Source organism: Papaver somniferum, unplaced genomic scaffold (assembly GCF_003573695.1).
Source record: "Papaver somniferum cultivar HN1 unplaced genomic scaffold, ASM357369v1 unplaced-scaffold_19, whole genome shotgun sequence".
NCBI lineage: Eukaryota > Viridiplantae > Streptophyta > Magnoliopsida > Ranunculales > Papaveraceae > Papaver > Papaver somniferum.
Window position 1 is genome coordinate 1400216 of NW_020628818.1, and position 21130 is coordinate 1421345.

A 21130-nucleotide genomic window follows, 5' to 3' on the forward strand; every position below is an offset into this window, starting at 1 on the left:
TCGTCCTGAATTGTGTTACTCGGTGCATGTTTTGGCTCAATTTATGCAGTCTCCTCGGGTGTCTCACTGGGAAGTTGCTATTCGAGTTCTTCGTTATCTAAAGGTTCATTCGGGTCAAAGGATTGTTTTACGCAAGGATAGTGCTCTTCAGCTTACTGCTTATTGTGACTCTGATTGGGCCTCATGCCCTCTTACTCGTCGTTTGCTTACTGGTTTATTTTTTTTGGGAGGCTCACCTATATCTTGGAAGACAAAGAAGCAACATATTGTATCTCGTTCTTCTGCTGAGGCCGAGTACCGTTCCATGGCTCATACTTGTAGTGAACTCACATGGCTAAAGGCATTGTTGAAATATCTAGGTGTGTTTCATTCTCAGCCTATGCGTCTGTATTGTGATAGTCAATCCGCGCTTCATATTGCTGCTAATCCCGTTTTTCATGAGCGCACCAAGCATATTGAGATTGATTGTCATTATGTACGCGATCAAGTTTAGTCCGGCGTTGTTACTACTTCTTATGTTCGCACAACCGCCCAGCTTGCAGACATTTTCACCAAAGCTCTTGGACGTTCTCAATTTGAGCTACTTCTTCGCAAGTTGAGTATTCATGATCTCCATGCTCCAACTTGAGGGGAGTATTAGGAGATATATACATTTATTGGATATAATGTATATATGGTTACATATTTGATTAGTTAGGAAAGAGATTAATTACGCATAGATTTATTTTGTATCTCTCCCTATTTAGTCACAGGGAAACCATTTTATAATCCAAGCTTTTCAATAAGAAAAATTCCATTAATATTCTCAACCTTGTCGTTTCAATTTTCTTAAACTCGGCAATAAAAGATGAAATACTTAGGACTTCGAGAATTACTAACCTCCTCACTGTTATGATCTTCAAGATGATCCATACCTGGTCCCGGTAGATGATCCATAACAGGTGATAAGGCTGCATCAGATGTATAACCAATTCTTTCCCTAACAGATGGCGTATTCTGTTGGAGCCCAGAGGAGATAAAATCATCACTTTCTCTTAAAACTAAAGATGATCCAGTGACTTTTCGACTTCTGTCACTTCCTGTGACTGTTCGACTTCTATCACTATGAAACATATCACGTGAATTACTGCCTGGAGCAGTAGTCTTGTCACTACTGGATAAAATCTGTACATCATTGCTCACTTGACTTCTGTCACTACTAGAATCACCTACATCACTTCCTGGAGCAGTACTGCTATCAATACAGGACAAGATATGCACAGCAGTGTCTGGAACACACTGCACGGGACACCTGCTGACTTCCTGTCCAACACCAGTTCTGGTTATCTCTCCTGGAACACTCTTGACTGTTAACATATGATGAGACAAAACTGTTTGACATTTCCTGTGTACCGATTACAAGAGTACCATCTGTCCATTTCTTTAAATTAACTGCAGGCATAAGAATACTATCTGACACTGTCTGCAAATCCGTATGTAATATGTTACTCCCCTATCTACGAAATCTGTCTGTTTCGTAGGGAGCTCCAACTCAACTCGGCATTCTTCATCATTATTAGCATTCGAAAAAAATCATCCGAAGAAACATTAGCGTAAGGAAATTTATTTTCAAAGAAAATCAAAGAATTTTTTCGTTTCCAAATCAAATAACCGCCAACCCTTTTCTCCACTAGGATAACCAATAAAAATACATCTTCGATTTCGTGAATTAAACTTATTACGATCACGAGGGACAAGACTAGCATAGCACAAACATCCAAATACTCTAATATGAGTATAAATAGAAGGCTTCTTATGTAACAATTCATATGGAGTTCTCCCATTGAGTAAGGGAGTAGGCATGCGATTAATAATATGAGCAGCATTTAAAATACACTCACCCCAAAACCGAAGAGGTAACTTGGCTTGAAATTGTAAAGCACGCGCCACGTTCAATATATGACGATGTTTGCGTTCAAATCTCCCATTTTGTTGTGGTGTATCCACACATGAAGTTTGAAATTCTATACCCTGTTCAATAAAGAAAGGAATTAATGGAAGAAATCTTGTACCATTATCACTGCACACCTTCTTAACTTGTCTATCAAATTGTGTCTTCGCGATAGCACAAAAGTTCCGAAAATTTTGCACCACCTCAGTTTTATGTGCCATCAAATAAACCCAAACACAACGAGAGTAATCGTCTACAATGGTAAGAAAATAATGTGCACCAAAAGAAGATGGAGTACGATAAGGACCCCATACATCACAATGAACTAAATTGAAGAAGTCATCCGCTTTATTCCCACTGACCGGAAAAGTAGTCCGAGTTTGTTTAGCTTTAAAGCAAATATCACATGGTTCGTTAATAAATTTCCGGCAATCAACTTTATTCATACCCGTAAGTAAAGAAACAACCTTATTAGACGCGTGACCTAAACGTCTATGCCACAAACAATAATCTTCTCCAGCAGATACTCGATTTGCAGTAATTTTTGCTTCACTGTGGAAGATATAGACCCCATCTCGTTCCTCACCCACACCAATCAACGTCCTCGTAGTGCGATCATGTATCACACACAACTTATCAGTCAAAGTGATAATACATTTAAGATCTTTAATTAAGCATGCTAAGGAAATCTAATTGCATTGAAGATCAGGAACATATAAAACATGATATAATCTCATATTGTCTCCAAACGCCACAGTGCCTTCACATGGAGCAATTGTATATGTACCGTTCGGAAGTTTTACGGAAGAAAAACTTATTTGATATGTTTCATACAAAAACTCTTTACTTCCTGTCATATGCCTTGAAGCCCCTGTATCAAGTATCCATTTACTAGAAAGGTTTTCCTTCAAACCCTCCTTATTAGAAGAATTAAGCAGATTCAACATAGCTTCCCATTGTGCATCATTGAGAGTATTAGAGAGTGGTACTAGATCTTGTGATGAAAGATATCTTCCAACTGAATTTGCATCAGTATTCATAAACGCGGTATTAACAACAACGTGTTCATCTTGTTGACAATTATCACCAATCAATTTTACCAGGAAAATCATCATACCCATATAATTCGAAGAATATAAGGAATTTAAGTTTATTTCGATTCAGGCTCAGATGCCATGAAACGACAAGGTTGAGAATATTAATCGAAGTTTTCTTATTGAAAAGCTTGGATTTCAAAATGGTTTCCGTGTGACTAAATAGCGAGAGATACAAAACAAAATCTATGTGTAATTAATCTTTTTCCTAACTAATCAAATATGTAACCATATATACATTATATACAATAAATGTATATATCTCCTAATAAAAATAAACGATTTAGAGAATTTCACCGTGACAGCAAACGATCTGACAATAAATGCTGCGACACCTGAGCATGTTCATCCTAAATACTATTCAATCTGCCATGGACAACATTCTTTTCTTCGTGAAGATATTGTGCCAGGGTTAAGTCCTCAGTTTGTTGCGTTAATGATTTCTGAAGTAGTAAGTTTATGTGATGCTATAAGAAGTTCCACCATCATAAATGTTGTTGCAGAGCATGAAGAATGGGAGAACAGTCTGAGAGCATATAAACAGTTTGCCATGAATGTGGGTTTCATGCATGTCCGGGTTGAAGAAATTAAGAAGCTAGTCGCGAACATGAATAGAAGGAGAGCCTATGCAACGTTCTTGGTCTAGGCAAAGATTTGGGTTCATTTAAAGACACAATGTTATACTTATATGGTTGTGTATGCTGACCGCTTAGTCGAGTTTTAAATATCTATTATAATTGTTAACAACTAGGAATTTTCTTAGTGGCAGGAAAACAAATTGAATAATAGAAATTCATGTGGAATTCAATCTTTCTCACTGTTTCTGGGCTTGCCACTATTCCCACACCCATCTCCCAAGCAGTCGTGCAATCCTACAATTCGCAGTGACCAAGGCATCCGAGCAAGACATGAGAATGAAATATTTATGCATGTGCTATTGTGCTCACAGATGGACATTTCCGCAATTCCGTGTGGACAGAAAACCCGATAGGCAAAAAAAATATATATATATATGGAGTTTTGTTTTTATTTTACCCCCACAAGGTTTTATTTCTACGCAGGTTCGAACCTCTAATCTCTTGCACAAAAGTGAAATTTCAATTGAACCCTAGCTTGCTTCAAAGTTGGCAGTGAAGTCAGGCTACGGCCCGGTGGTTATTAGTATGTAATTTCCGGTTGGACGCGGGAACAAACATTAGGCTGACGTGGTACTCTTCGTCAACACCGAATTCAAATCCTTTTACTCTTTATGCTAGTTCCAGTTCGAGACTCAAAGAGTCTGAGAAAGAAACTAAAGTTGAGAATGGCTGTTTTCAGTTCTTGGAGTACTGCTCAATCTCAACGGGTTTTTCTTTCTTTCACTTCGAATTCAGTTGACTTCATTTCCAATTCAAAGAGTAGGAAATCTATTTGTTGTTCTTCCTCTTCTTCAGAATTGAATCCAGTTAGGTAAAGTTAATCATTTCACTCTTAATAATTTACTACTTCATTGAAAATTTTCAACTTTTTCACTGTTCTTCATAACTTGAGTTGCCTTTGTGCTGAATTAGGGTAATTTTTGAGATAAGTAGAAGGTACAAAGTTAATCTGGGGGTTTACATTTTCATGTCATACAGGTTGGAGGTATGTTTCTCTGTTGGAACTCATCTCATACCACATCCGAGTAAGGTAGGATTTCATTTGTTTTAACACTTATTAGGGTGAAACAATTTGGAAATTTGTTCGCCATCAGCTCAAAGTTGCTGGTGTTGGTATCCACAAGGTTGAGAAAGGTGGGGAGGATGCTTTTCTTGTGAGCAATTTCAATGGTGGTGTCCTTGCCATTGCAGATGGGGTTTCGGGGTAAAAATCTCAGATGCATTCATTTCACATTATAACTTTTCCCTTATTTTAATGAGGGTCTTTTACAGCATCTGCAATGGAACTGTGCTTAGTTTCCTATATGGACATCCATTTGATACATTCTGAATGAACATTAGTACCTGAATTTGGAGAAAATTATCTCAACTTGATTAATGCAGCATAAAAATGTTGATTTCGATGATTCATGCTTCAACTGTTTAGGCTGAGCTTAAGATTAAATTTCAGGTGGGCTGAAAAAAACGTAGACCCTTCATTCTTTCCAAAAGAGCTGATGGCTAATGCTTCATATCTAATTGATAAAGAGGAGGTATATGTCTATATTAAAACTTCACAACTTGTATTGGAAATAATTCAAAATCTTGTTTGTGATTGTTTTGAAGGGACAACTGTTCAAACTTTCTTATTCATACTTTAAGGGGATGGATTTTTAGTGTGTTAACAGTGGAGTATTCCGTTTGACAGGTAGAATATGAACCGCAAATCCTTTTGGGTAGGGCGCATGCTGCAACCTCGTCTAGAGGTTCAGCTACTGTGTAGGTTTTATTTATCTTACCTCTAGCTGTTTAGCTTAAGCTACATAAGAGGATACTTTCTCACATCATTGCTTATTTCTCCTTGTTTATGTTAACTAGAATTGTTGCGATGTTGGAGAAAACTGGGGTCTTGAAAATTGCCAATGTTGGGGATTGTGGCTTAAGGGTTCTTAGAAAAGGTATCGCGTATAAACTGTATTGCTCAGTCTAATTTCTCTAAGGTTTTTCATCTACTGAGTTATGTTGGTTTGGATTTGGTTGTGTTTTATCTTTTTCTTTTCAACAGGACGGCTTATTTTTGCTACAACTCCACAAGAACACTATTTTGATTGTCCATACCAATTGAGCTCCGAGGCAATTAGTCAGACATACCTAGATGCCACGGTACAGCAATATGGGAAATTGAGATTTGGTTTTCAAAATTCTTTGATACTCTCAAATGAACTTTTTCAGAATGAACTGCGTCAACCAAATTAGTTTCTGCTGGTGACCAAGATTTATCCTTTTGAGTACAGGTTAGCAACATAGATGTAATGGAGGGAGATAAAATCATTATGGGTTCAGATGGGTTATTCGATAATGTTTATGACCATGAAATTGTTTCAACAATCTCCCGAATCAACAATGTTGCCGAAGCTGGTATACAACTTGCTCATTGAATTGCTTTTGGTGTTCAGTTTTGCTCTCCAACTCGGTCTTCTCATCTTAATTGTAGCCAAGGCATTGGCTATTCTAGCGAATGAGCATTCAAGGGATGCCAATTTTGATTCTCCTTATTCATTGGAGGCTAGAGACCGAGTATGTCAGCTGAAACATTTTACGTACTTTTGTTACTTATGATGAGTGTAATGGTTTAAATTTATTTTTGTGTGTTTTCCATTTTTTGCAGGGTTTTGATGTTCCCTGGTGGAAGAAAGTTATTGGAAGGAAGCTAGTAGGCATGATATTGCCTTAAACTAATAGTACTATGGTTTCCACAATTTCCTGTTGTGTATCCTCTCAATCCTAATTCTCATTGTCGCTTTTTGCTGCAGGTGGGAAGTTGGACAACATCACTGTGATTGTTGGGGAAGTCGTAAGTTCATGAAAATAGTTTTTCTTCAGTCTGAAGAGAACATGACAAATACATGTTGCAGAATTAGTATGTGAATCTGTGATATTGACGATTTATTCTTTTCCTGATGACAACGTGAAGCAGCTTATAAGATTATCAACCCTTGAACAACTTGGGGACTTCTCTGAGGAACACATACATTACATCACATCGCCATTGAACAAATGTACACTCCTGTAAAGTTTCTCTTGAATTATGTATTCAGGGATGGCAGCAGCCTGCAACCTGGAGCAACAATAATTACAAATTTTCTTCTTGCGAGTACGCTTGTTAAGATATAAACCGAAAAACCCACAAAATTTCTTTTACAGTTTTTGTTAAACTCTAAGCTCACTGAAAATGTATAGGAAGTACACTCAGTGGGAAGAACTTTAACATAAGGTTTAGAAAAATGGAAGTATTTTCTGAGTAAAATATAGTTGTCTGATAACAAGTTCTTGAAATAGTGTTACAGCAGAAAATCGTGTTTCAATTGTTGTTCTTGAAACAAAGTGGCACCACCCCCATACTGTTATCACAGGTGTGTGCCTCGTACACATATCAGTACAACCATAAAAAGAAAGAAAACTTGCATCAACATAAAGAAACTTCAATGTAGAGAATCTCACTGAAAAAACTTCGTAATTCATAACCCAATACAGAGAAGAGAAGAAAGAGGTATTCAATCACCTCAAAAGATTTCTCATCAACATTATTGAACTCAAAGATAGTTATTATACAATAATACAAATTAATATCTACCCTACCAATCAATTTATCACCCACTAAATAAAAAATATCAGCTTCAAAGAGATGCTTCCAAGACGTGTTGTTTGCTTTATATCACTCCGGACAAAGTAATTCTGTGGCTCTCCCAAGGGCAAAGTAATCCCGTGTTGTCTTTTGGTTACACTTAAGTCCACAATACATTCACCTTTTAAAAGAGGATTACTTGCTTACTTATTGGCATTCATTCCGTGGAAAAATGTTTTTCCTGCTTCATATGTAGACCAGCAGATAGCAGCTGCAGGGGCATGGAAGAGTATCCTGGGCTTCCACCCTCTCATCAATCCTCGATATCCATCCTTCTGAACTATGCTTCGAATAACACCCCTAATAGAACTATTAGTAAATCTGTCGCATCCACAAACACCCTGTACAGAACAGAATATTTATCAGCTTGTATGAAGTTGTACACGAGGAAAGAAAAGTATAAGGATGATCATGAATGTCAAAGACCATGTAGTAACTTAGCTGACCATTTACCTAAACAACTTAGCTATCAAGGTCAGTGATTGGAAAAGAAATTAATATGCAATGAATTTACCATTGCAAACTTTTATGTGTGCAGGTCATAAGAGAGTAAAAAAATCCGAAATCATGGCATGAAAGAATCATTATAATGACACCTTAAGTGCAAAGGAAGCTGAAAAAAATTAACTATTACGCTTCTAAAAAAGGCTAATGGCAGATGATAACCGGGTGAGAGTATGCACTAGCTACACAAAAGGTTTCATCTAACTAATGTGCAATTCTACCAGATAGCTGCAAACTCAGCCCCTTTACGAGAACAGGATGGAATAACATTGAAATCCAGGGCTAAAAACACTTCAAAATCACAAAAGATGAAATACAGGAAAGATTCCAAGGTACGAGAACTCTTTTAAAGCCTCCACATCAGAGTTCTGTCCATGTGGTCACTCGTCAAAAGATTTTAGAACATCATTCTAGATCAACTTCTTCTCACATAATACTAAAATAAACGAAACTCTCAACCTTCTCATTTCTATCAAGAGTCTGTTTAAATGCTTGAACAGCTATACACACAACTTATATGGCAGTAACTGCATCCAGCTTTCCCCAACTGTTTCATAATCAGTGACTTTTGAAGGTTCATTCAAGATAGGAAATTTATCCCTAGTCATAAGTTTTTCTGAATCTAAAGCCAAGAGAGCAGGCAAAGCAACACTTCGGATAGTAAAATAACATGCCAAAGAACCACCTTGAAGTAAATACAGAAAATACATATCTCAATCGATAACTAAAACTACCAATTTACTAAATCTTAATAACAAAGGAGAATTCAAAATATTCAGAAAGAGCTTTTACCTGGCACTGCAATTGGGTCTTGACAACATCAAGTGGAGTTGTGACTGCAGCAGCTAAAGCTCCAGCAGCAGCACCAGCAGTGGCATGAACTACTAACCTTTCATCACTAGCAGTATCTGGTGATATCTCCATTAACCCAGTTTTTGCGGCTTCATAAGTAGCGAAATGAACAGCAGTGAAAGGAGCATTCATCAAAACAGTAGTTCTGTAAGAAGCATAAAAAGCCCCAAATCCTTCTTCTTTCAAAACCCTAGTTGTACAATCCCATAAACCCTTATAATGAGTACTACTCAATTGCAGTCTTTGTTTCACCACATCCATTGGTGTAAAAACAGCATCACTCGCAACCGTAGCACATACACCCGAAACAGCATGTGCAGCAGAATTATTAGGGTCTCCTTTAGAGAAATACTCTTTACAGAATTCATAGACAGAGAAATAAGCAGCATGAGCAGGACCAGCACCAAGACTCATAGCCCCAATACCCCTATAAAATCCCAACGGACCTTCTTGCTTTATAAGTGATGTAAAAGCATGTCTAAGCCCTACAGTTTGATTTGGGCATGAAACTAATGCTTGCATACGAGTCTTTAATGTATCAACTGGAAACATTGCTGTATGTTCTACACAACCTGCAATTGACCCAGCAACCATAAATTGCCAAAATTCAAGACCATCATGTGATGATTTGACATCCTCAGTCTCTGTTTCTCTATTCTTATTATGAAACTCAATTGGCTGCTGTTGTGGTAGCTGTGACCTGAAATCTGGGTTCTTGAATTTCGTTGAAGCTGCTGCTTCTGTTGTAGCCATTTAATAATACAACTAAATAAATAAATTCAAAACTGAATCAGAGATTTTGATTTTTTAACTTACAATTTGGTTGCCTCCATGCACAAATTCATGAATTTATAGGTGGTGGCGATTTCTAAAAAAAGACCTCGAAAGTAGAGTGCTTGAGAATAGAAGAGAAGAACTTGACCAAAACTGCAGGAAATAGATAAAAGGAAGGTTTAAGGAGATAGATCAAAGGAAGGTACAGGTTTAGTTATTTTTGTTTGTTATATAGAGAAGTTAGGGTTTACAAAATTGACCGTTTTTTGTTTTATTTTTGGGGTGAAAAATGAAATCTTCCTCTTTTAGATCTTGTTTACCCTTTTTTTTCTTCAATTTCTTTTTTTCCCCACGTCGGTAATTACAGTAACATCGGAAACATTTGATGTAACCGTGTTTAGGTTTGGACACGTTGTGAGTTCTTACAAAACATGTCAGATAATGATCACTAGATTTTTCCAATCTAACGGTTTAGGAGGAGTTCCAGGATTTGGGAACTCTCTTAAGGGGCCCCCACGTTTCAAGAAGTTGTGGTTCTCTTGTCGGACGGCTAGGGAATCTACTCTCTATGTCCAAAAATATACAGTACTGATCAAAAAAGGAAGGATGCTTAAAATAAATTTATTGATTTATTTAACACAACTTACACAAGGCTCGAAAGGAGAAGTAAAGATGAAATATATGGGAAACAAACAATGGAGGGACAACGTGGTGGAGAAACGCGTGTTATCCACAACCCCCTCTTGTATAGTATCCCTTGATTTGCCTGTCCATTCGTCTATCAATCTTCTTCATTTCCCTGAGATAATTCTCTTTCAGTTTCACAGATAACAGTAATGTCTCAGTCCATCAAGACAATAACACTAGTGTCTGTCAGTGTCCATACATGAACCAGTCTCATTCGCTCTTTGTCTTCTCGCTTTTTTTTTTATTGCTATGGGCTGGTAATGACACCTTCATTTTCTGCGCCTTGACGCCTTCCTTGAGCAGATTTCAGGTCACAAATGTGTAGATAGTAAGTATTCTTGCTTTACATCAGACCAGAAATGCAAGCTCTTCTAATGTGAATACCAGAGCTGCATATATACCGTTTTACGCCATGAAGCAGTGGAAATCACTTGGGAAGTGCCTTCAGTTAATTATCAGCTACAGTGCTACCAAGACCTCCAAACTCAATTACTGCTTAAACATTTCAGAAGTTCATTTTGTACTGAACAGCGTTTCTCAGTTATCCTTCTATCTGAACCAAAAGATTCTCATCTTTGATGCATGAGTCAAATTGGGGTTTCCTTTTCATGCAGTTTGTTTATACAGTGAGTGAACGCACAACTATGAACTATCTCACTATGTACCTAAAAGCAGAACAGTGAATCGAATATTGAACATAGGGCAAGTATTAAGAGATTACAAAATTCCTTCTCTGCAAATGAAATCCTCCACTGTGAAGCATAGGGATTTCTTTGGGTAAAAGGAATTAGTGATCTAAAACAAACAGAGATGTCCATGCCAAGATGAACTGAATCAGGTAGAACTGACGGAGAAAAAAAAATACAGGGAAAGAGTAGATATATCAAAGAAACTCAACAAATTAAGCAACGTCTTGTATTGTTGGAAGAGCTAACAAAAACGAGCTTCTAAATTTTGTTCAGAAAGTGGGAACGAATTAATACAGCAAATGTTTTATTCAAAGTAAGATTAATTTCCCAGCGGCAAAACAGAATACCTCGTCATGATGGGCGAAACTTCAGTGAGCTTAAGCCGTGGCAGCACCTTGAGCAGCAAGCCTTTTCCTTGCCTTTTCAATGATAGATCACTTGATAGCCTTGCCCTTAGGGAGTGAAACCCATGGCTTAGCACCTTTCCTGCGATGAATACATTGGCCAAGCTGGTGGCAAACTCATTAAGAGCACTCGTGATGTGAGAGGGAATCAGACAATCAACAAACATACAACCAAAGAAACAATCGCAGATCTCCTCAACCTGCAATAACATAATAAAAACCTACACGTCGGTTCTACTTAAGCTGGTTGAACTCATCATCAAAAAAAATTCCTTAACATATGAAGACACTATACATCACTTCTAGATGCCCATGAAAGTAAGGTACTTACTCAATTCCAGTTTTATCAAGCATTTACTCCATATTGCAATTGATCGACTCTTAAGCAGACCCTTGCACCGATGTTTTTCAGAAGTTATTAAACACCTTCATTTTGATCTTTCGGGCAGCAAGAGCTTTTGGTTCCACAATAAAATACTTTCTGCTAGCAACCCTGTCTAAAAATAGCACATGATTAAGGGTAAAGTTTGAGGGCATAAGGATCCATGGGCAGTGAGCTTCTAACTAACCTAGAGAAAAAAATTAAAAATTAAGGATCATAATCAATTCTAATGAGCATTGTTAATACCCGTTATCAGCTCGGCCCAACTTACAAGAAGCCAAGCCTGACTACCCGTCTGATAAACAGGTAAGTGGACACATCAAACGTATTATAGCAAAGAAATTGATAAACACCTTTTCCTTCTTTCTCATTATCACACCCCACACTAAGAGAACAACCATGATTAGCTTACTTCCTAGAAATTAACATTATAAAGGCTTTTTAAAGACATTTGTAAAGTTTTTACTTCTGTTCTCCTAAAAGTTGATAGTTTAGGAGTTAATGTCAGCTGTCTTGTGCTTTCAGATCAACCTTCATTCATTTCCTTCTCCGTGGGCTAAAATGCTCTTTGCGATGAAGGGACAGATTCAGAATTGCCTTTTTTATCACGTTGAATACTCTTTCCTCTCTCATGCTCTTAGAATTACGGACACATCAATCACAACCCAATATTAACAAAAAATTGATTCATAATGTTAGGGAATTCTTCATAAAAAACGTCTAAATTCTCAACATCCATAATATTAATAATGGATGGAATAAAAGATAAATACCTGTAGTATGGCGTCCTGGACCATTCCAGTCCCCCTGTAAAAAGATAACAACAACGCGTGCTTATGTCAATCATAATTTAAAGTGGTTGGGTATAGTCAAGAACACATATTGGGTATGACAAATTACCTCAACTGGTTTTGAATCAAGAGACAGAACAACACCAGCTTGTTTCGTAGTTCTCTGTTAAAGGAGGGAAAAAAACATAAGAATAAAACAGAGACAGAACAACACCAGCTAGTTCCACAGTTCTCTATTAAAGAAGGGAAAAATAACATAAGAATAAAACATACAAAGTTAAAGTTTCTCAATACTTCTTCAGAATCCAAATAAGTGAATTATCTCAAGAATATCTTGAACACCAAACAATATCTCCAGCTTCAATGGCCACACCCGGACCCACTTGATACTCCCACTGCATCATTTTGTGTGTTAATATCGATGAAGAATATGAAAAATGGGTCTAGAGAACATAACTTACAGATCCAGACTGCTAATTGTCAACTTTAATATACAGTTAAATGATTTCATGTACTTGTAATAGCTAAATTAATAATATGGAATTTTAAGTATGTTGGGCGATGTTGTGTGTAAGAAAGAATATGAGAGAGTAGGGAGAGAGAAAACCTGGCCAGGCATGGCATTCTCCAATAGAGCCACTACTGTTAATCCCAGCGTATAAGCAAGCTTTGTAGCGAGCAACTGAAATGTCTCACCCAACGGATTTGTCAGCTCCAGCAGCACAGTAGTAAGGCCCCTGAGAAAGAAATTACAAATATTACTGACTCAGAAATAAACTGGTTAATAATATTGAAACAAAAATATTACCAGAGGACCGGGGAATCCTCCCAAATGGCCAACCAAGAGGCCACTTTACATTGGATTGGAAGCAAGGTGTATTCCAGCTCAATACCCGTACCTATTTTGCAATAACCATCATTGACTCAATACGGGAGATTCGTGGTCTAGTTTGAAAGGAACCAAAATATCAAGATAATACCCTCCCAACAGCCACTAGAGCAACAGCCGAACACCACCAAAACAACAGCAACAGTGGCTCCAGCAGCAGCAAAAAGAAGAACAGTAACAACAGCAGCAACAAGAAGAAGAGCAACAATAATGACAACCACAAAAGCAGCCAGTTACTGCAGCTTGGAGTTTGAGTTAAACATATAAGCTATCCAAAAGGGCATAGGTGTGAAGGTACCAATGATATATCCCCCACGGCCCCACCTCAGGACAGTTATAATGATACCCAAGTTGAATCACCCAAGGAACTCATAAGAAGTGACTCATTAGCTAACGATGGCAATGCCCTAATTGTTTTTATGGGTACGAGACGGTAACTCAAATACTCCCACCAAGTGAGCATCACTACCGCACCTTGCCTGCATCCTCAATAGACAGAGAGGAGCAACGCGTGCCTGGTACGCGGGCAAGAAATGATCACTTTATAATTGGTTACAGTAGAAGTTGGTTATATCAATTACATAGGTTTTACAAAGGCTTTGTAGTTCACCACGGCGTATTACTATTACTACTCTCAAAATAGTAATACGCCGTACAGCACCCATAAAGAGTCCGAGTTTTAGAGTGTTACTGAATTATGCAAAGTGGGATGCAAACAAAACGTCAGCTGCGCTTTTGTTTCATTCTCCCTTTAGGTTCTGTTTTCTGCATTAGAACTTTGTCCATCGGTTTTTCTTAATATAATGTAAATTGCAGCCTGTTGTGAGTGTTATAACATTTGATTACACATTGAGATGTGTATACAACAAAAACTAACACTGATAGATCACAAAAAAATAAATAAAATTGTTAGAAGCTGATAAAACAAAGTGCAAGTCCACAAAGTAAACCCATAGAGCACTGTCAAACAGAGAAGCCATTTCGTTGACTACGAATTCTGTAAAAATCTTTTTAATAAGTGAAACTGTATAACATATTTCTGCAGGTTCTTCTGCAGAATTACGTTTACTAACAGAGAAAATCCGCTAAAAATTGGAAAAAGCTTTTGGTTCAGTGCAATCAAATTTTCATTTTTTTACATTGCATTTTTATATTGGGGTGTTTTAAACTCGTGTGAGTTTATCTTTCATTTACGGATTGATCAAACTATGCCGTCTAGATCCCATAAAGGAAGAAGATTAGCAGAACATAAGATTTATGAGGGACTGTAACTTAAACCAAAAAACAGATTACCTCTTCCACATGAACAGTAGTGCAACAAAAGAAAAGAATCTTACGCGGGCCTCCAAGAAGAAAGGGCGAAGAGAATTCTCCCCTTCCATCCCAGCAGCATCCACTGGCTATCTGCATCTACAATAAAATCCTTGTGGTAGTCTGATTTCACTCTTTCTTTCGCCTTCTTCATTATATCTTTGTGCAGTGGGAGTTGCACGAACCCAGCCCTCGTATTCCTTGCCTGCCATTGTTTATAAGTCTCTGGCCTCTCAACCCTCTGTGATCCTTCACATGCTATAATGTTCAAAGCCTCCTTCCCGAGGATGTCTCTCTCGATCAGTATCCTCTCGGGATGTTCACGGGGAATATTTGTATCAAGCACATCAAACAAAGATGAAAAGTGAAAGAAAGCCTCCCGGAACCGAGTAACAAAGAATGGGGAACTGTAGGCACCATTCGAAACCCCATGGATGAAAACATCAGGATTCATCTTCCTTATGAGGTTCAGAACGGCATTTCTTGGACTGTCCAATATAACAGTTTCATCAAGCAAGTTTCTAGCTCGAAACAAGAAGTTGACAACAAGAACTTCATCTTTAGCAATATTAAGATCCTCGAGTTGGATGGTTTCCCATTTCTGAGCAATGGCATGGTACTCGAATGGGACATGGAATTTCTCAGCATAAGATTTTAACCGACGACCCGTTTCTTCAACCAATTCAGATGGGCGGAAACCAGGTTCGGGCAATTCTATCCCAGTAATTCGAATTTTAGGTGGGCCACCTTTTCTTTTCGAAAGCCGCTGGATAAGGCAAGGCCATTGAAAACCATAGAGGATACCAAAATCTACTATATGGAGGGTAGTAGCCTTATCAGCCAGATCATCAATTGTTTGGTTTGCAAAGAAATTTGATATCTTCTTGAACGGGACTGTACCCATAAAGAGATGATAAGCTTTCAAGATATCAGCTGCTGATGTTCTCTTGTGCAGGAGGGTTGAGTAAATCTCGCTCCCGGATCCAGCCAAACGTGCCTCAAGTCCATTAGCAAAGCAATGGGCTAACCTTTGTGAACCATCTCCATTGGGGGAAGAATGTTGTCTAATCTGCCTCAGTAGCTCACTAGCAGTCCTACGATCATCAGCGGAAACAGCTTGTGCACAGTGAATGAGTAGTGTCCGCAAATCCACGACATCCCCTTTAGACTTCTGTTTCCTACCACGGGGCTTTCCACCATTAGACCCTTTTGATTGCCCATTCTGCTGCAAATTCTTGGTTGCTTCAGTCTTCAAGGATTTGTGGGGAGTTGAATCTTCTTTATCACATTTTTCTTCATTCCCACAGAGCAATACCATATCGAACATTGCTGATCGTACCGTTTCTTCTGAGAAGACTGCCGGTTGCTTATTACTCCTCCCTTCTTCCAAACCTGTATCTTCCCTGTACAGATTCTTCTTCCCTCTCGAACCAGTCGGCGAATTCTCTTTCTCATCCTTCTTCTCCAACTTCACCTCAACATCACCGGCTTCTTTGTTTCTTTCGTCATTAAGAAAACTATTACTTTCTAGGTCAATAATCAGGTTTGTATCATCTGGAAGAAACTTATTTGCTTCCTCGACGCCTTTTCTGAACTGCCAAATGAAATCACTCTCAGAATAGACATCATGAACCTGAACCTTATCCCCTGGCGAATCCACTTTTCCTTCTATAACAGAATTGGAACCATTTGAAGGATTGAAAGATGATTGAGGAGTCATCTGGAAAGTATAATCACTCGGAACACTTCGGGTATGAGACAAAGGTTGGTACTCACCGAGTGCACCAGCCCAACTAGTTTCAGCTGCATTGTTACTACTAGTACCACTGCTACTGCTATTGTTACCACCATGGTAGCGAGCAGAGTTGTCGCGTTGGCTTTCTGGATTGTAATGATGAGGAGAAGGGGGGTAATACTTCTCGCCTAGAATTTCATAAAAGGGTTTCTCTGTTGCCAGGAGAGCTGAACAATCTTGAAGCATACAGTTCTTTTCTTCAATGTCTTCTTCCATAAGCATTTGGGTTATGTACTTAAGAACTACATCTGAGAAATCATATTCTTCCCCCGGAGAAATATCTTCTTGAAGACTAAAATTTGAGGATGAAGCAGTCATACTAGAGTCAGCAAAACTATTGCTACTACCACTAAAATTAGGATTCTGATCTATTGAATTTTGATCAAGGCTATTGTTATTATGATTCTCTTCTGACCTAAAGAAATTCATATCAGAAACCGACTCAGTATTTCCATTAATTGAATCAAGTAAACCTCTTAAACGTGAATCCATATCCATTATTAATCTCTAGAAAAAAAAGAGAAAAAAAATAGAAAATCTTAACTTCAGATTAAACACCAATTTCCACAGTAAAAAACTGATTAACTCACAAGAAATGACCAAATTGATGATTACGGGTACGAAGTGAGTGATGAGAAGCAGCAGTACAGTACTAGTAATTGATTACAGTAGGTTACAGTGAAATTTGGTGGATACACAGAGAAAAGGCGTACCTCAAGATATGGAAAATGGAACCCTAGAAAAGAAAAGCAGACACAGAGGGGAAAATTTTTGATGTGGGAGAATATTGGATGTGGGCGTGTGGGACTAATGAGGTGCTCCCATTTGAATACTTTTTTAACCGTTTTTTACCAAATAAGTATTAGTCTTTCTACTCCAACTATACCCTTTCCAAAATCTCTCTAGTCAATTAAGAGAATAATACATTTCCTAAATTAATGTGAATGTAGTTTCCTAATCAATAAAAAATCTTACATCCTTAATTAACGTTGATTACTTGCAAACTAAAAGTAAGAAAATAAAGAACGAGATATTATTCAGTTGTAACTTTTTTTTTTGTATTTACAGAATGGGAGAGCAACACGGGATATCTTTTGAGGCCTTTGTTCACCCCATTGTGTCACAGGCGGTGACGACGAACGTGCTGACTGAGAGCGTTTACGGCTGCTAGTTCCAATAACAGCATTGAGCTTATTCATACTTTGGAGGTATCCCAATCATCAGGACCACCTATTGCTCGATGGACATTGAGTATTAGCTTGGGTGTGAAACAAGAAACTTATAAACAAGAGTCTGCTATAAATTTAAATAAAAACAAGTGATATAAAATGACATCGTCCCCTCGAGCATAACAATGTGTAAAAAAAAGAGTTTGATATCCACCACGTAATAAAGTGAATAGAAAGCATCTCCATGAATAACGTTACGAAAAAAATATAGATGAATGGAAGTATCAATCAAACGTAAAAAATGCTGTAAATTTTGGAAACAACTAATCATTTTTTGTTCTTAGTCATTTATCCTTTTTTTCCCCTTCTTTCCCCTTTTCCCCACCTCCATAGGATCTTTATGTCTCGCAGAAGACTCCCCTATTGTTTTCTTTCGAATGAGATCTTTTAGTGTTGTGTTCCCCTGTGGAAGATCTTCATCTTCATCGCTTATTTGAAGCAAATTCTTTTCGCGATCAACTCCAACGTTATTAGGCTGGGCTGTCGAAAGAGATTTTTTCTCTTCAAGAACCCGCAACAACGCCTGTTTTACAAATATACTTGCTTCCTCATTTATACAAACTGTTGTAGCTATAGATAACGCTAAGTGTGACAACTCACTATAACGTGCTGATAAAGATGGATCACAATCAACCATTAAACTATTTCCTTGAGAATCAATAACTATACTATTTGATGCATCTTTCGTCCACCTTTTCAAGTAGTATTCTGATGGAAGATCGGAAATCTTCAAATGGCGCAGTACTTTCAAAATATGCGCACATAATATGCCAAAGAAGTCAAACTTTTTGCAGCTACACTGGAATGTAAGGGTAGAGGAAGTGATATGTACCGTGCGAGGTGCTCGTTTTCCAATATAGGATGATACTTTGTATATGCTAGTTGTTCCATCATCACTATCAAGTTTGAATTCAAGGTCAATGAGCCTCTTAACTTGCATCTGGAATTCATTGAAAATCTTACTAGTATATATTTTAGATGATTTTTCTTCTACTTCCCATACTGACGTCAAGTTTGGCTTCGTTGCCATAGATTTGTAATCTGCTTTTTTGGCTTTTTCGCGCCGAGCAGCAACTGCTTTATCAAATTGACCCACAAACTCTCGAAGAATTTGTTTCTTCTTGAAATATTTTTTGAAGTAATTATTTATGCTCTCACTTCTTTGAGTGGTTGTCATACCAGCGCAAAAATGCTCCCTGCCATATACTTGTGCCCATTTTTCACGTAACTTGAATAACTTGTTCAACCATTTGTTATCCTTTAACTCATATTTTTCAAGCAGTTGTTCCCAGCTTGATAGAAACTCATATTCAGTCTCATAATCATAAATACATTTTTTAAAATCACTTAAAAATGATTCATGAATGCCAAAAATATGTGATAAGTGTTTCGCAGCATTTTGGAAAATATGCCATAAGCAGAGACGATGATGAGCATTAGGGAATACCTGTTTAATTGCGTTGGCAATCTGGCTGGCCTGATCAGTAAATATAGTTTTCATCTCTTTTCCTTCCATTACTGTGAGGAATGTTTCAAACAACCATATGAATGAACGTGTACTCTCATCCTTTAATAAAGCACTTCCAAATAATATAGTCTGACCATGATTGTTCACCCCAACGATTGGTGCAAATGGCAAGTCATAACCATTGGTTTTGAATGTAGTGTCAAAACACACAACATCTCCATATGCACTATAATCTAGCCTAGATTTTGCATCGCACCAGAAATTATTCATAATACGGTCTTCTTCGTCAGGTTGAATAGTGTAAAAAAAGACTTATTTTCTTTTTGCTTCGCTTGGAAGTAGTCTAAAAGAAGTTTTGCATCTCCCGCTTTCATCCATTCAATGCATTTTCCTTGCACCAAATTATTACAGTCTTCTTGAGTAAAATTAAGATTTTGTGGCCCTCCTGCTTCTTCGCTCATATACGAGAAAATCCTAGTTGCTCCAAATCCGCTGGAAATCATATTGTTTATTAAAGTAGCTTGAGCAGGTAGTATCTTTCTTTGTGATCGCAACAAATGCACCTTATCTGAAGATGCAAGCTCATGGTTATGATCCTCCAGAAATTCCACAACATAATAGTTTTCATTGTCATTGATTTTAATTTGCATTCTTGCCATACAACCTGTTCTCGTCACTCCCCGAGGTTTAGTTGGTATTCCTCTTGTATGTTTTTCCCGCTGGCCTTCACATGAGCAACAAAATGTCCTTCCAATAATTTTTTTGTCTACTTTTCTTTTCGAAGCCCAATGTTTCCTCACGCTAAAACCGAAACTTCTTGCATAAACATTATAAAATTCATATGCATCATCTTCCGACTTAAATATTTTCCCAATCATAGTGATATCATCTCCCGTAGCCTCCTCAATAACTGTAATGTCTTCGGGATTAGTCCGAACAACCACATCATAGCCATTTTATGTCACCATAACTTCGCTTGGACAACCAATTTCATTCGAATCAACTGAATAATGCTTCTCTTGCGCTCCATCCCGAACAACCTCATCTAGATAACTAGATTCATTCAAATCAAATGGATACAACTTCTCTTGCTCTCCCATTCTGTAAACACACACAAAAAAAGTTACAACCGAATAAGATCTTGTTCTTTATTTTCTTATTTTTAGCTTGTAAGTAGTCAACGTTAATTAAGGATGCAAGACTTTTTATTGATTAGGAAACTACATTCACATTAATTTAGGAAATGTATTATTCTCTTAATTGACTAGAGAGATTTTGGGAAGGGCATAGTTGGAGTAGAAAGACTGATACTTATTTGGTAAAAAAAACGGTTAAAAAAGTATACAAGTGGCAGCACCTCATTAGTCCCACACGCCCACATCCAATATTCTCCCACATCAAAAAATTTCCCCTTTAAACTCCTCTCATTTTTAGTACAAGCTGTATAGTCAAACGAAATGTTTTCTTCCGATAGTCACCTTGGCATATGGGACCATAAGTAACTGCCTAGTTTGACTGGCCAACACTGAAACTTGTGCTCAGGTCAGTGGTTCGTGACTTAAACTGCATATCTACGTGATATGGAGTAATTTGTCAACTTATAGGGGTGTATTGAATTAGAATTTATGTTCGTATTAAAAAAAAAAAAAATTTACTCGGTATTCAATTAGGATATGTAATAAATCATTAAATATTCATGGTATTCAATTAAGATTGTTTCACATTCCACAAATATTTTAGGTATTCAATTTATTTAAGATTTCTTAGCATAGTTAAGGGACAAGATATATATGGATTCTTATGGATATTTGTAAGCAAAATATGTGTGTTGTTATCTCATATCAATCTTAACTCAAACCACAAGAGTTTCGTGAATTCTTATGGATAATTTTTTTTATAACAAAATGCTATGTTTTCTACCACCACAAACCAACACCAGCACAACCACCACCGTCGACCACCGCCACCACCACCAACCATCACCGCTACACACCAACCACCACCGCCCATGCCCACCACCACCATCCAT

General features: G+C 37.6%; 4 protein-coding genes across 6 annotated transcripts; 1 reads left to right on the top strand and 3 right to left on the bottom strand.

Annotated features, from left to right (window-relative positions):
- The first annotated feature begins 4294 nt into the window (after positions 1 to 4294).
- LOC113338972 (probable protein phosphatase 2C 26) lies at positions 4295 to 6860 on the top strand. 3 transcript variants are annotated; one of them, XM_026584369.1, is made up of 11 exons: positions 4295 to 4473; positions 4641 to 4692; positions 4787 to 4866; positions 5113 to 5194; positions 5350 to 5420; positions 5520 to 5599; positions 5707 to 5804; positions 5936 to 6059; positions 6136 to 6218; positions 6310 to 6358; positions 6455 to 6860. In XM_026584369.1, the coding sequence occupies exons 1-11, from the start codon at positions 4328 to 4330 to the stop codon at positions 6505 to 6507; spliced, it is 918 nt and encodes a 305-aa protein (XP_026440154.1). In that variant the 5' UTR covers positions 4295 to 4327; the 3' UTR covers positions 6508 to 6860. The 3 variants fall into 3 exon arrangements, with proteins under 3 accessions (XP_026440154.1, XP_026440155.1, XP_026440156.1); XM_026584370.1 differs by having other exon boundaries at positions 4641 to 4647; positions 4757 to 4866; XM_026584371.1 differs by lacking the exons at positions 4295 to 4473; positions 4641 to 4692; positions 4787 to 4866 and having other exon boundaries at positions 5136 to 5194; positions 5350 to 5424.
- Positions 6861 to 7113: 253 nt separating this feature from the next.
- LOC113338861 (mitoferrin-like) lies at positions 7114 to 9718 on the bottom strand. The gene is made up of 2 exons (XM_026584258.1): positions 8623 to 9718; positions 7114 to 7667 (listed from the first exon to the last, which is right to left on the bottom strand). The coding sequence occupies exons 1-2, from the start codon at positions 9433 to 9435 to the stop codon at positions 7470 to 7472; spliced, it is 1011 nt and encodes a 336-aa protein (XP_026440043.1). The 5' UTR covers positions 9436 to 9718; the 3' UTR covers positions 7114 to 7469.
- A 4689-nt stretch (positions 9719 to 14407) lies between these two features.
- On the bottom strand, positions 14408 to 17196 carry LOC113338708 (scarecrow-like protein 14). The gene has a single exon (XM_026584081.1). It carries the CDS (start codon positions 16900 to 16902, stop codon positions 14632 to 14634), a length of 2271 nt encoding a protein of 756 aa, XP_026439866.1. The 5' UTR covers positions 16903 to 17196; the 3' UTR covers positions 14408 to 14631.
- Positions 17197 to 17913: 717 nt separating this feature from the next.
- LOC113338913 (protein FAR1-RELATED SEQUENCE 5-like) lies at positions 17914 to 19371 on the bottom strand. Its single transcript, XM_026584308.1, has one exon. It carries the CDS (start codon positions 19369 to 19371, stop codon positions 17914 to 17916), a length of 1458 nt encoding a protein of 485 aa, XP_026440093.1.
- Between the last annotated feature and the right edge of the window lie 1759 nt (positions 19372 to 21130).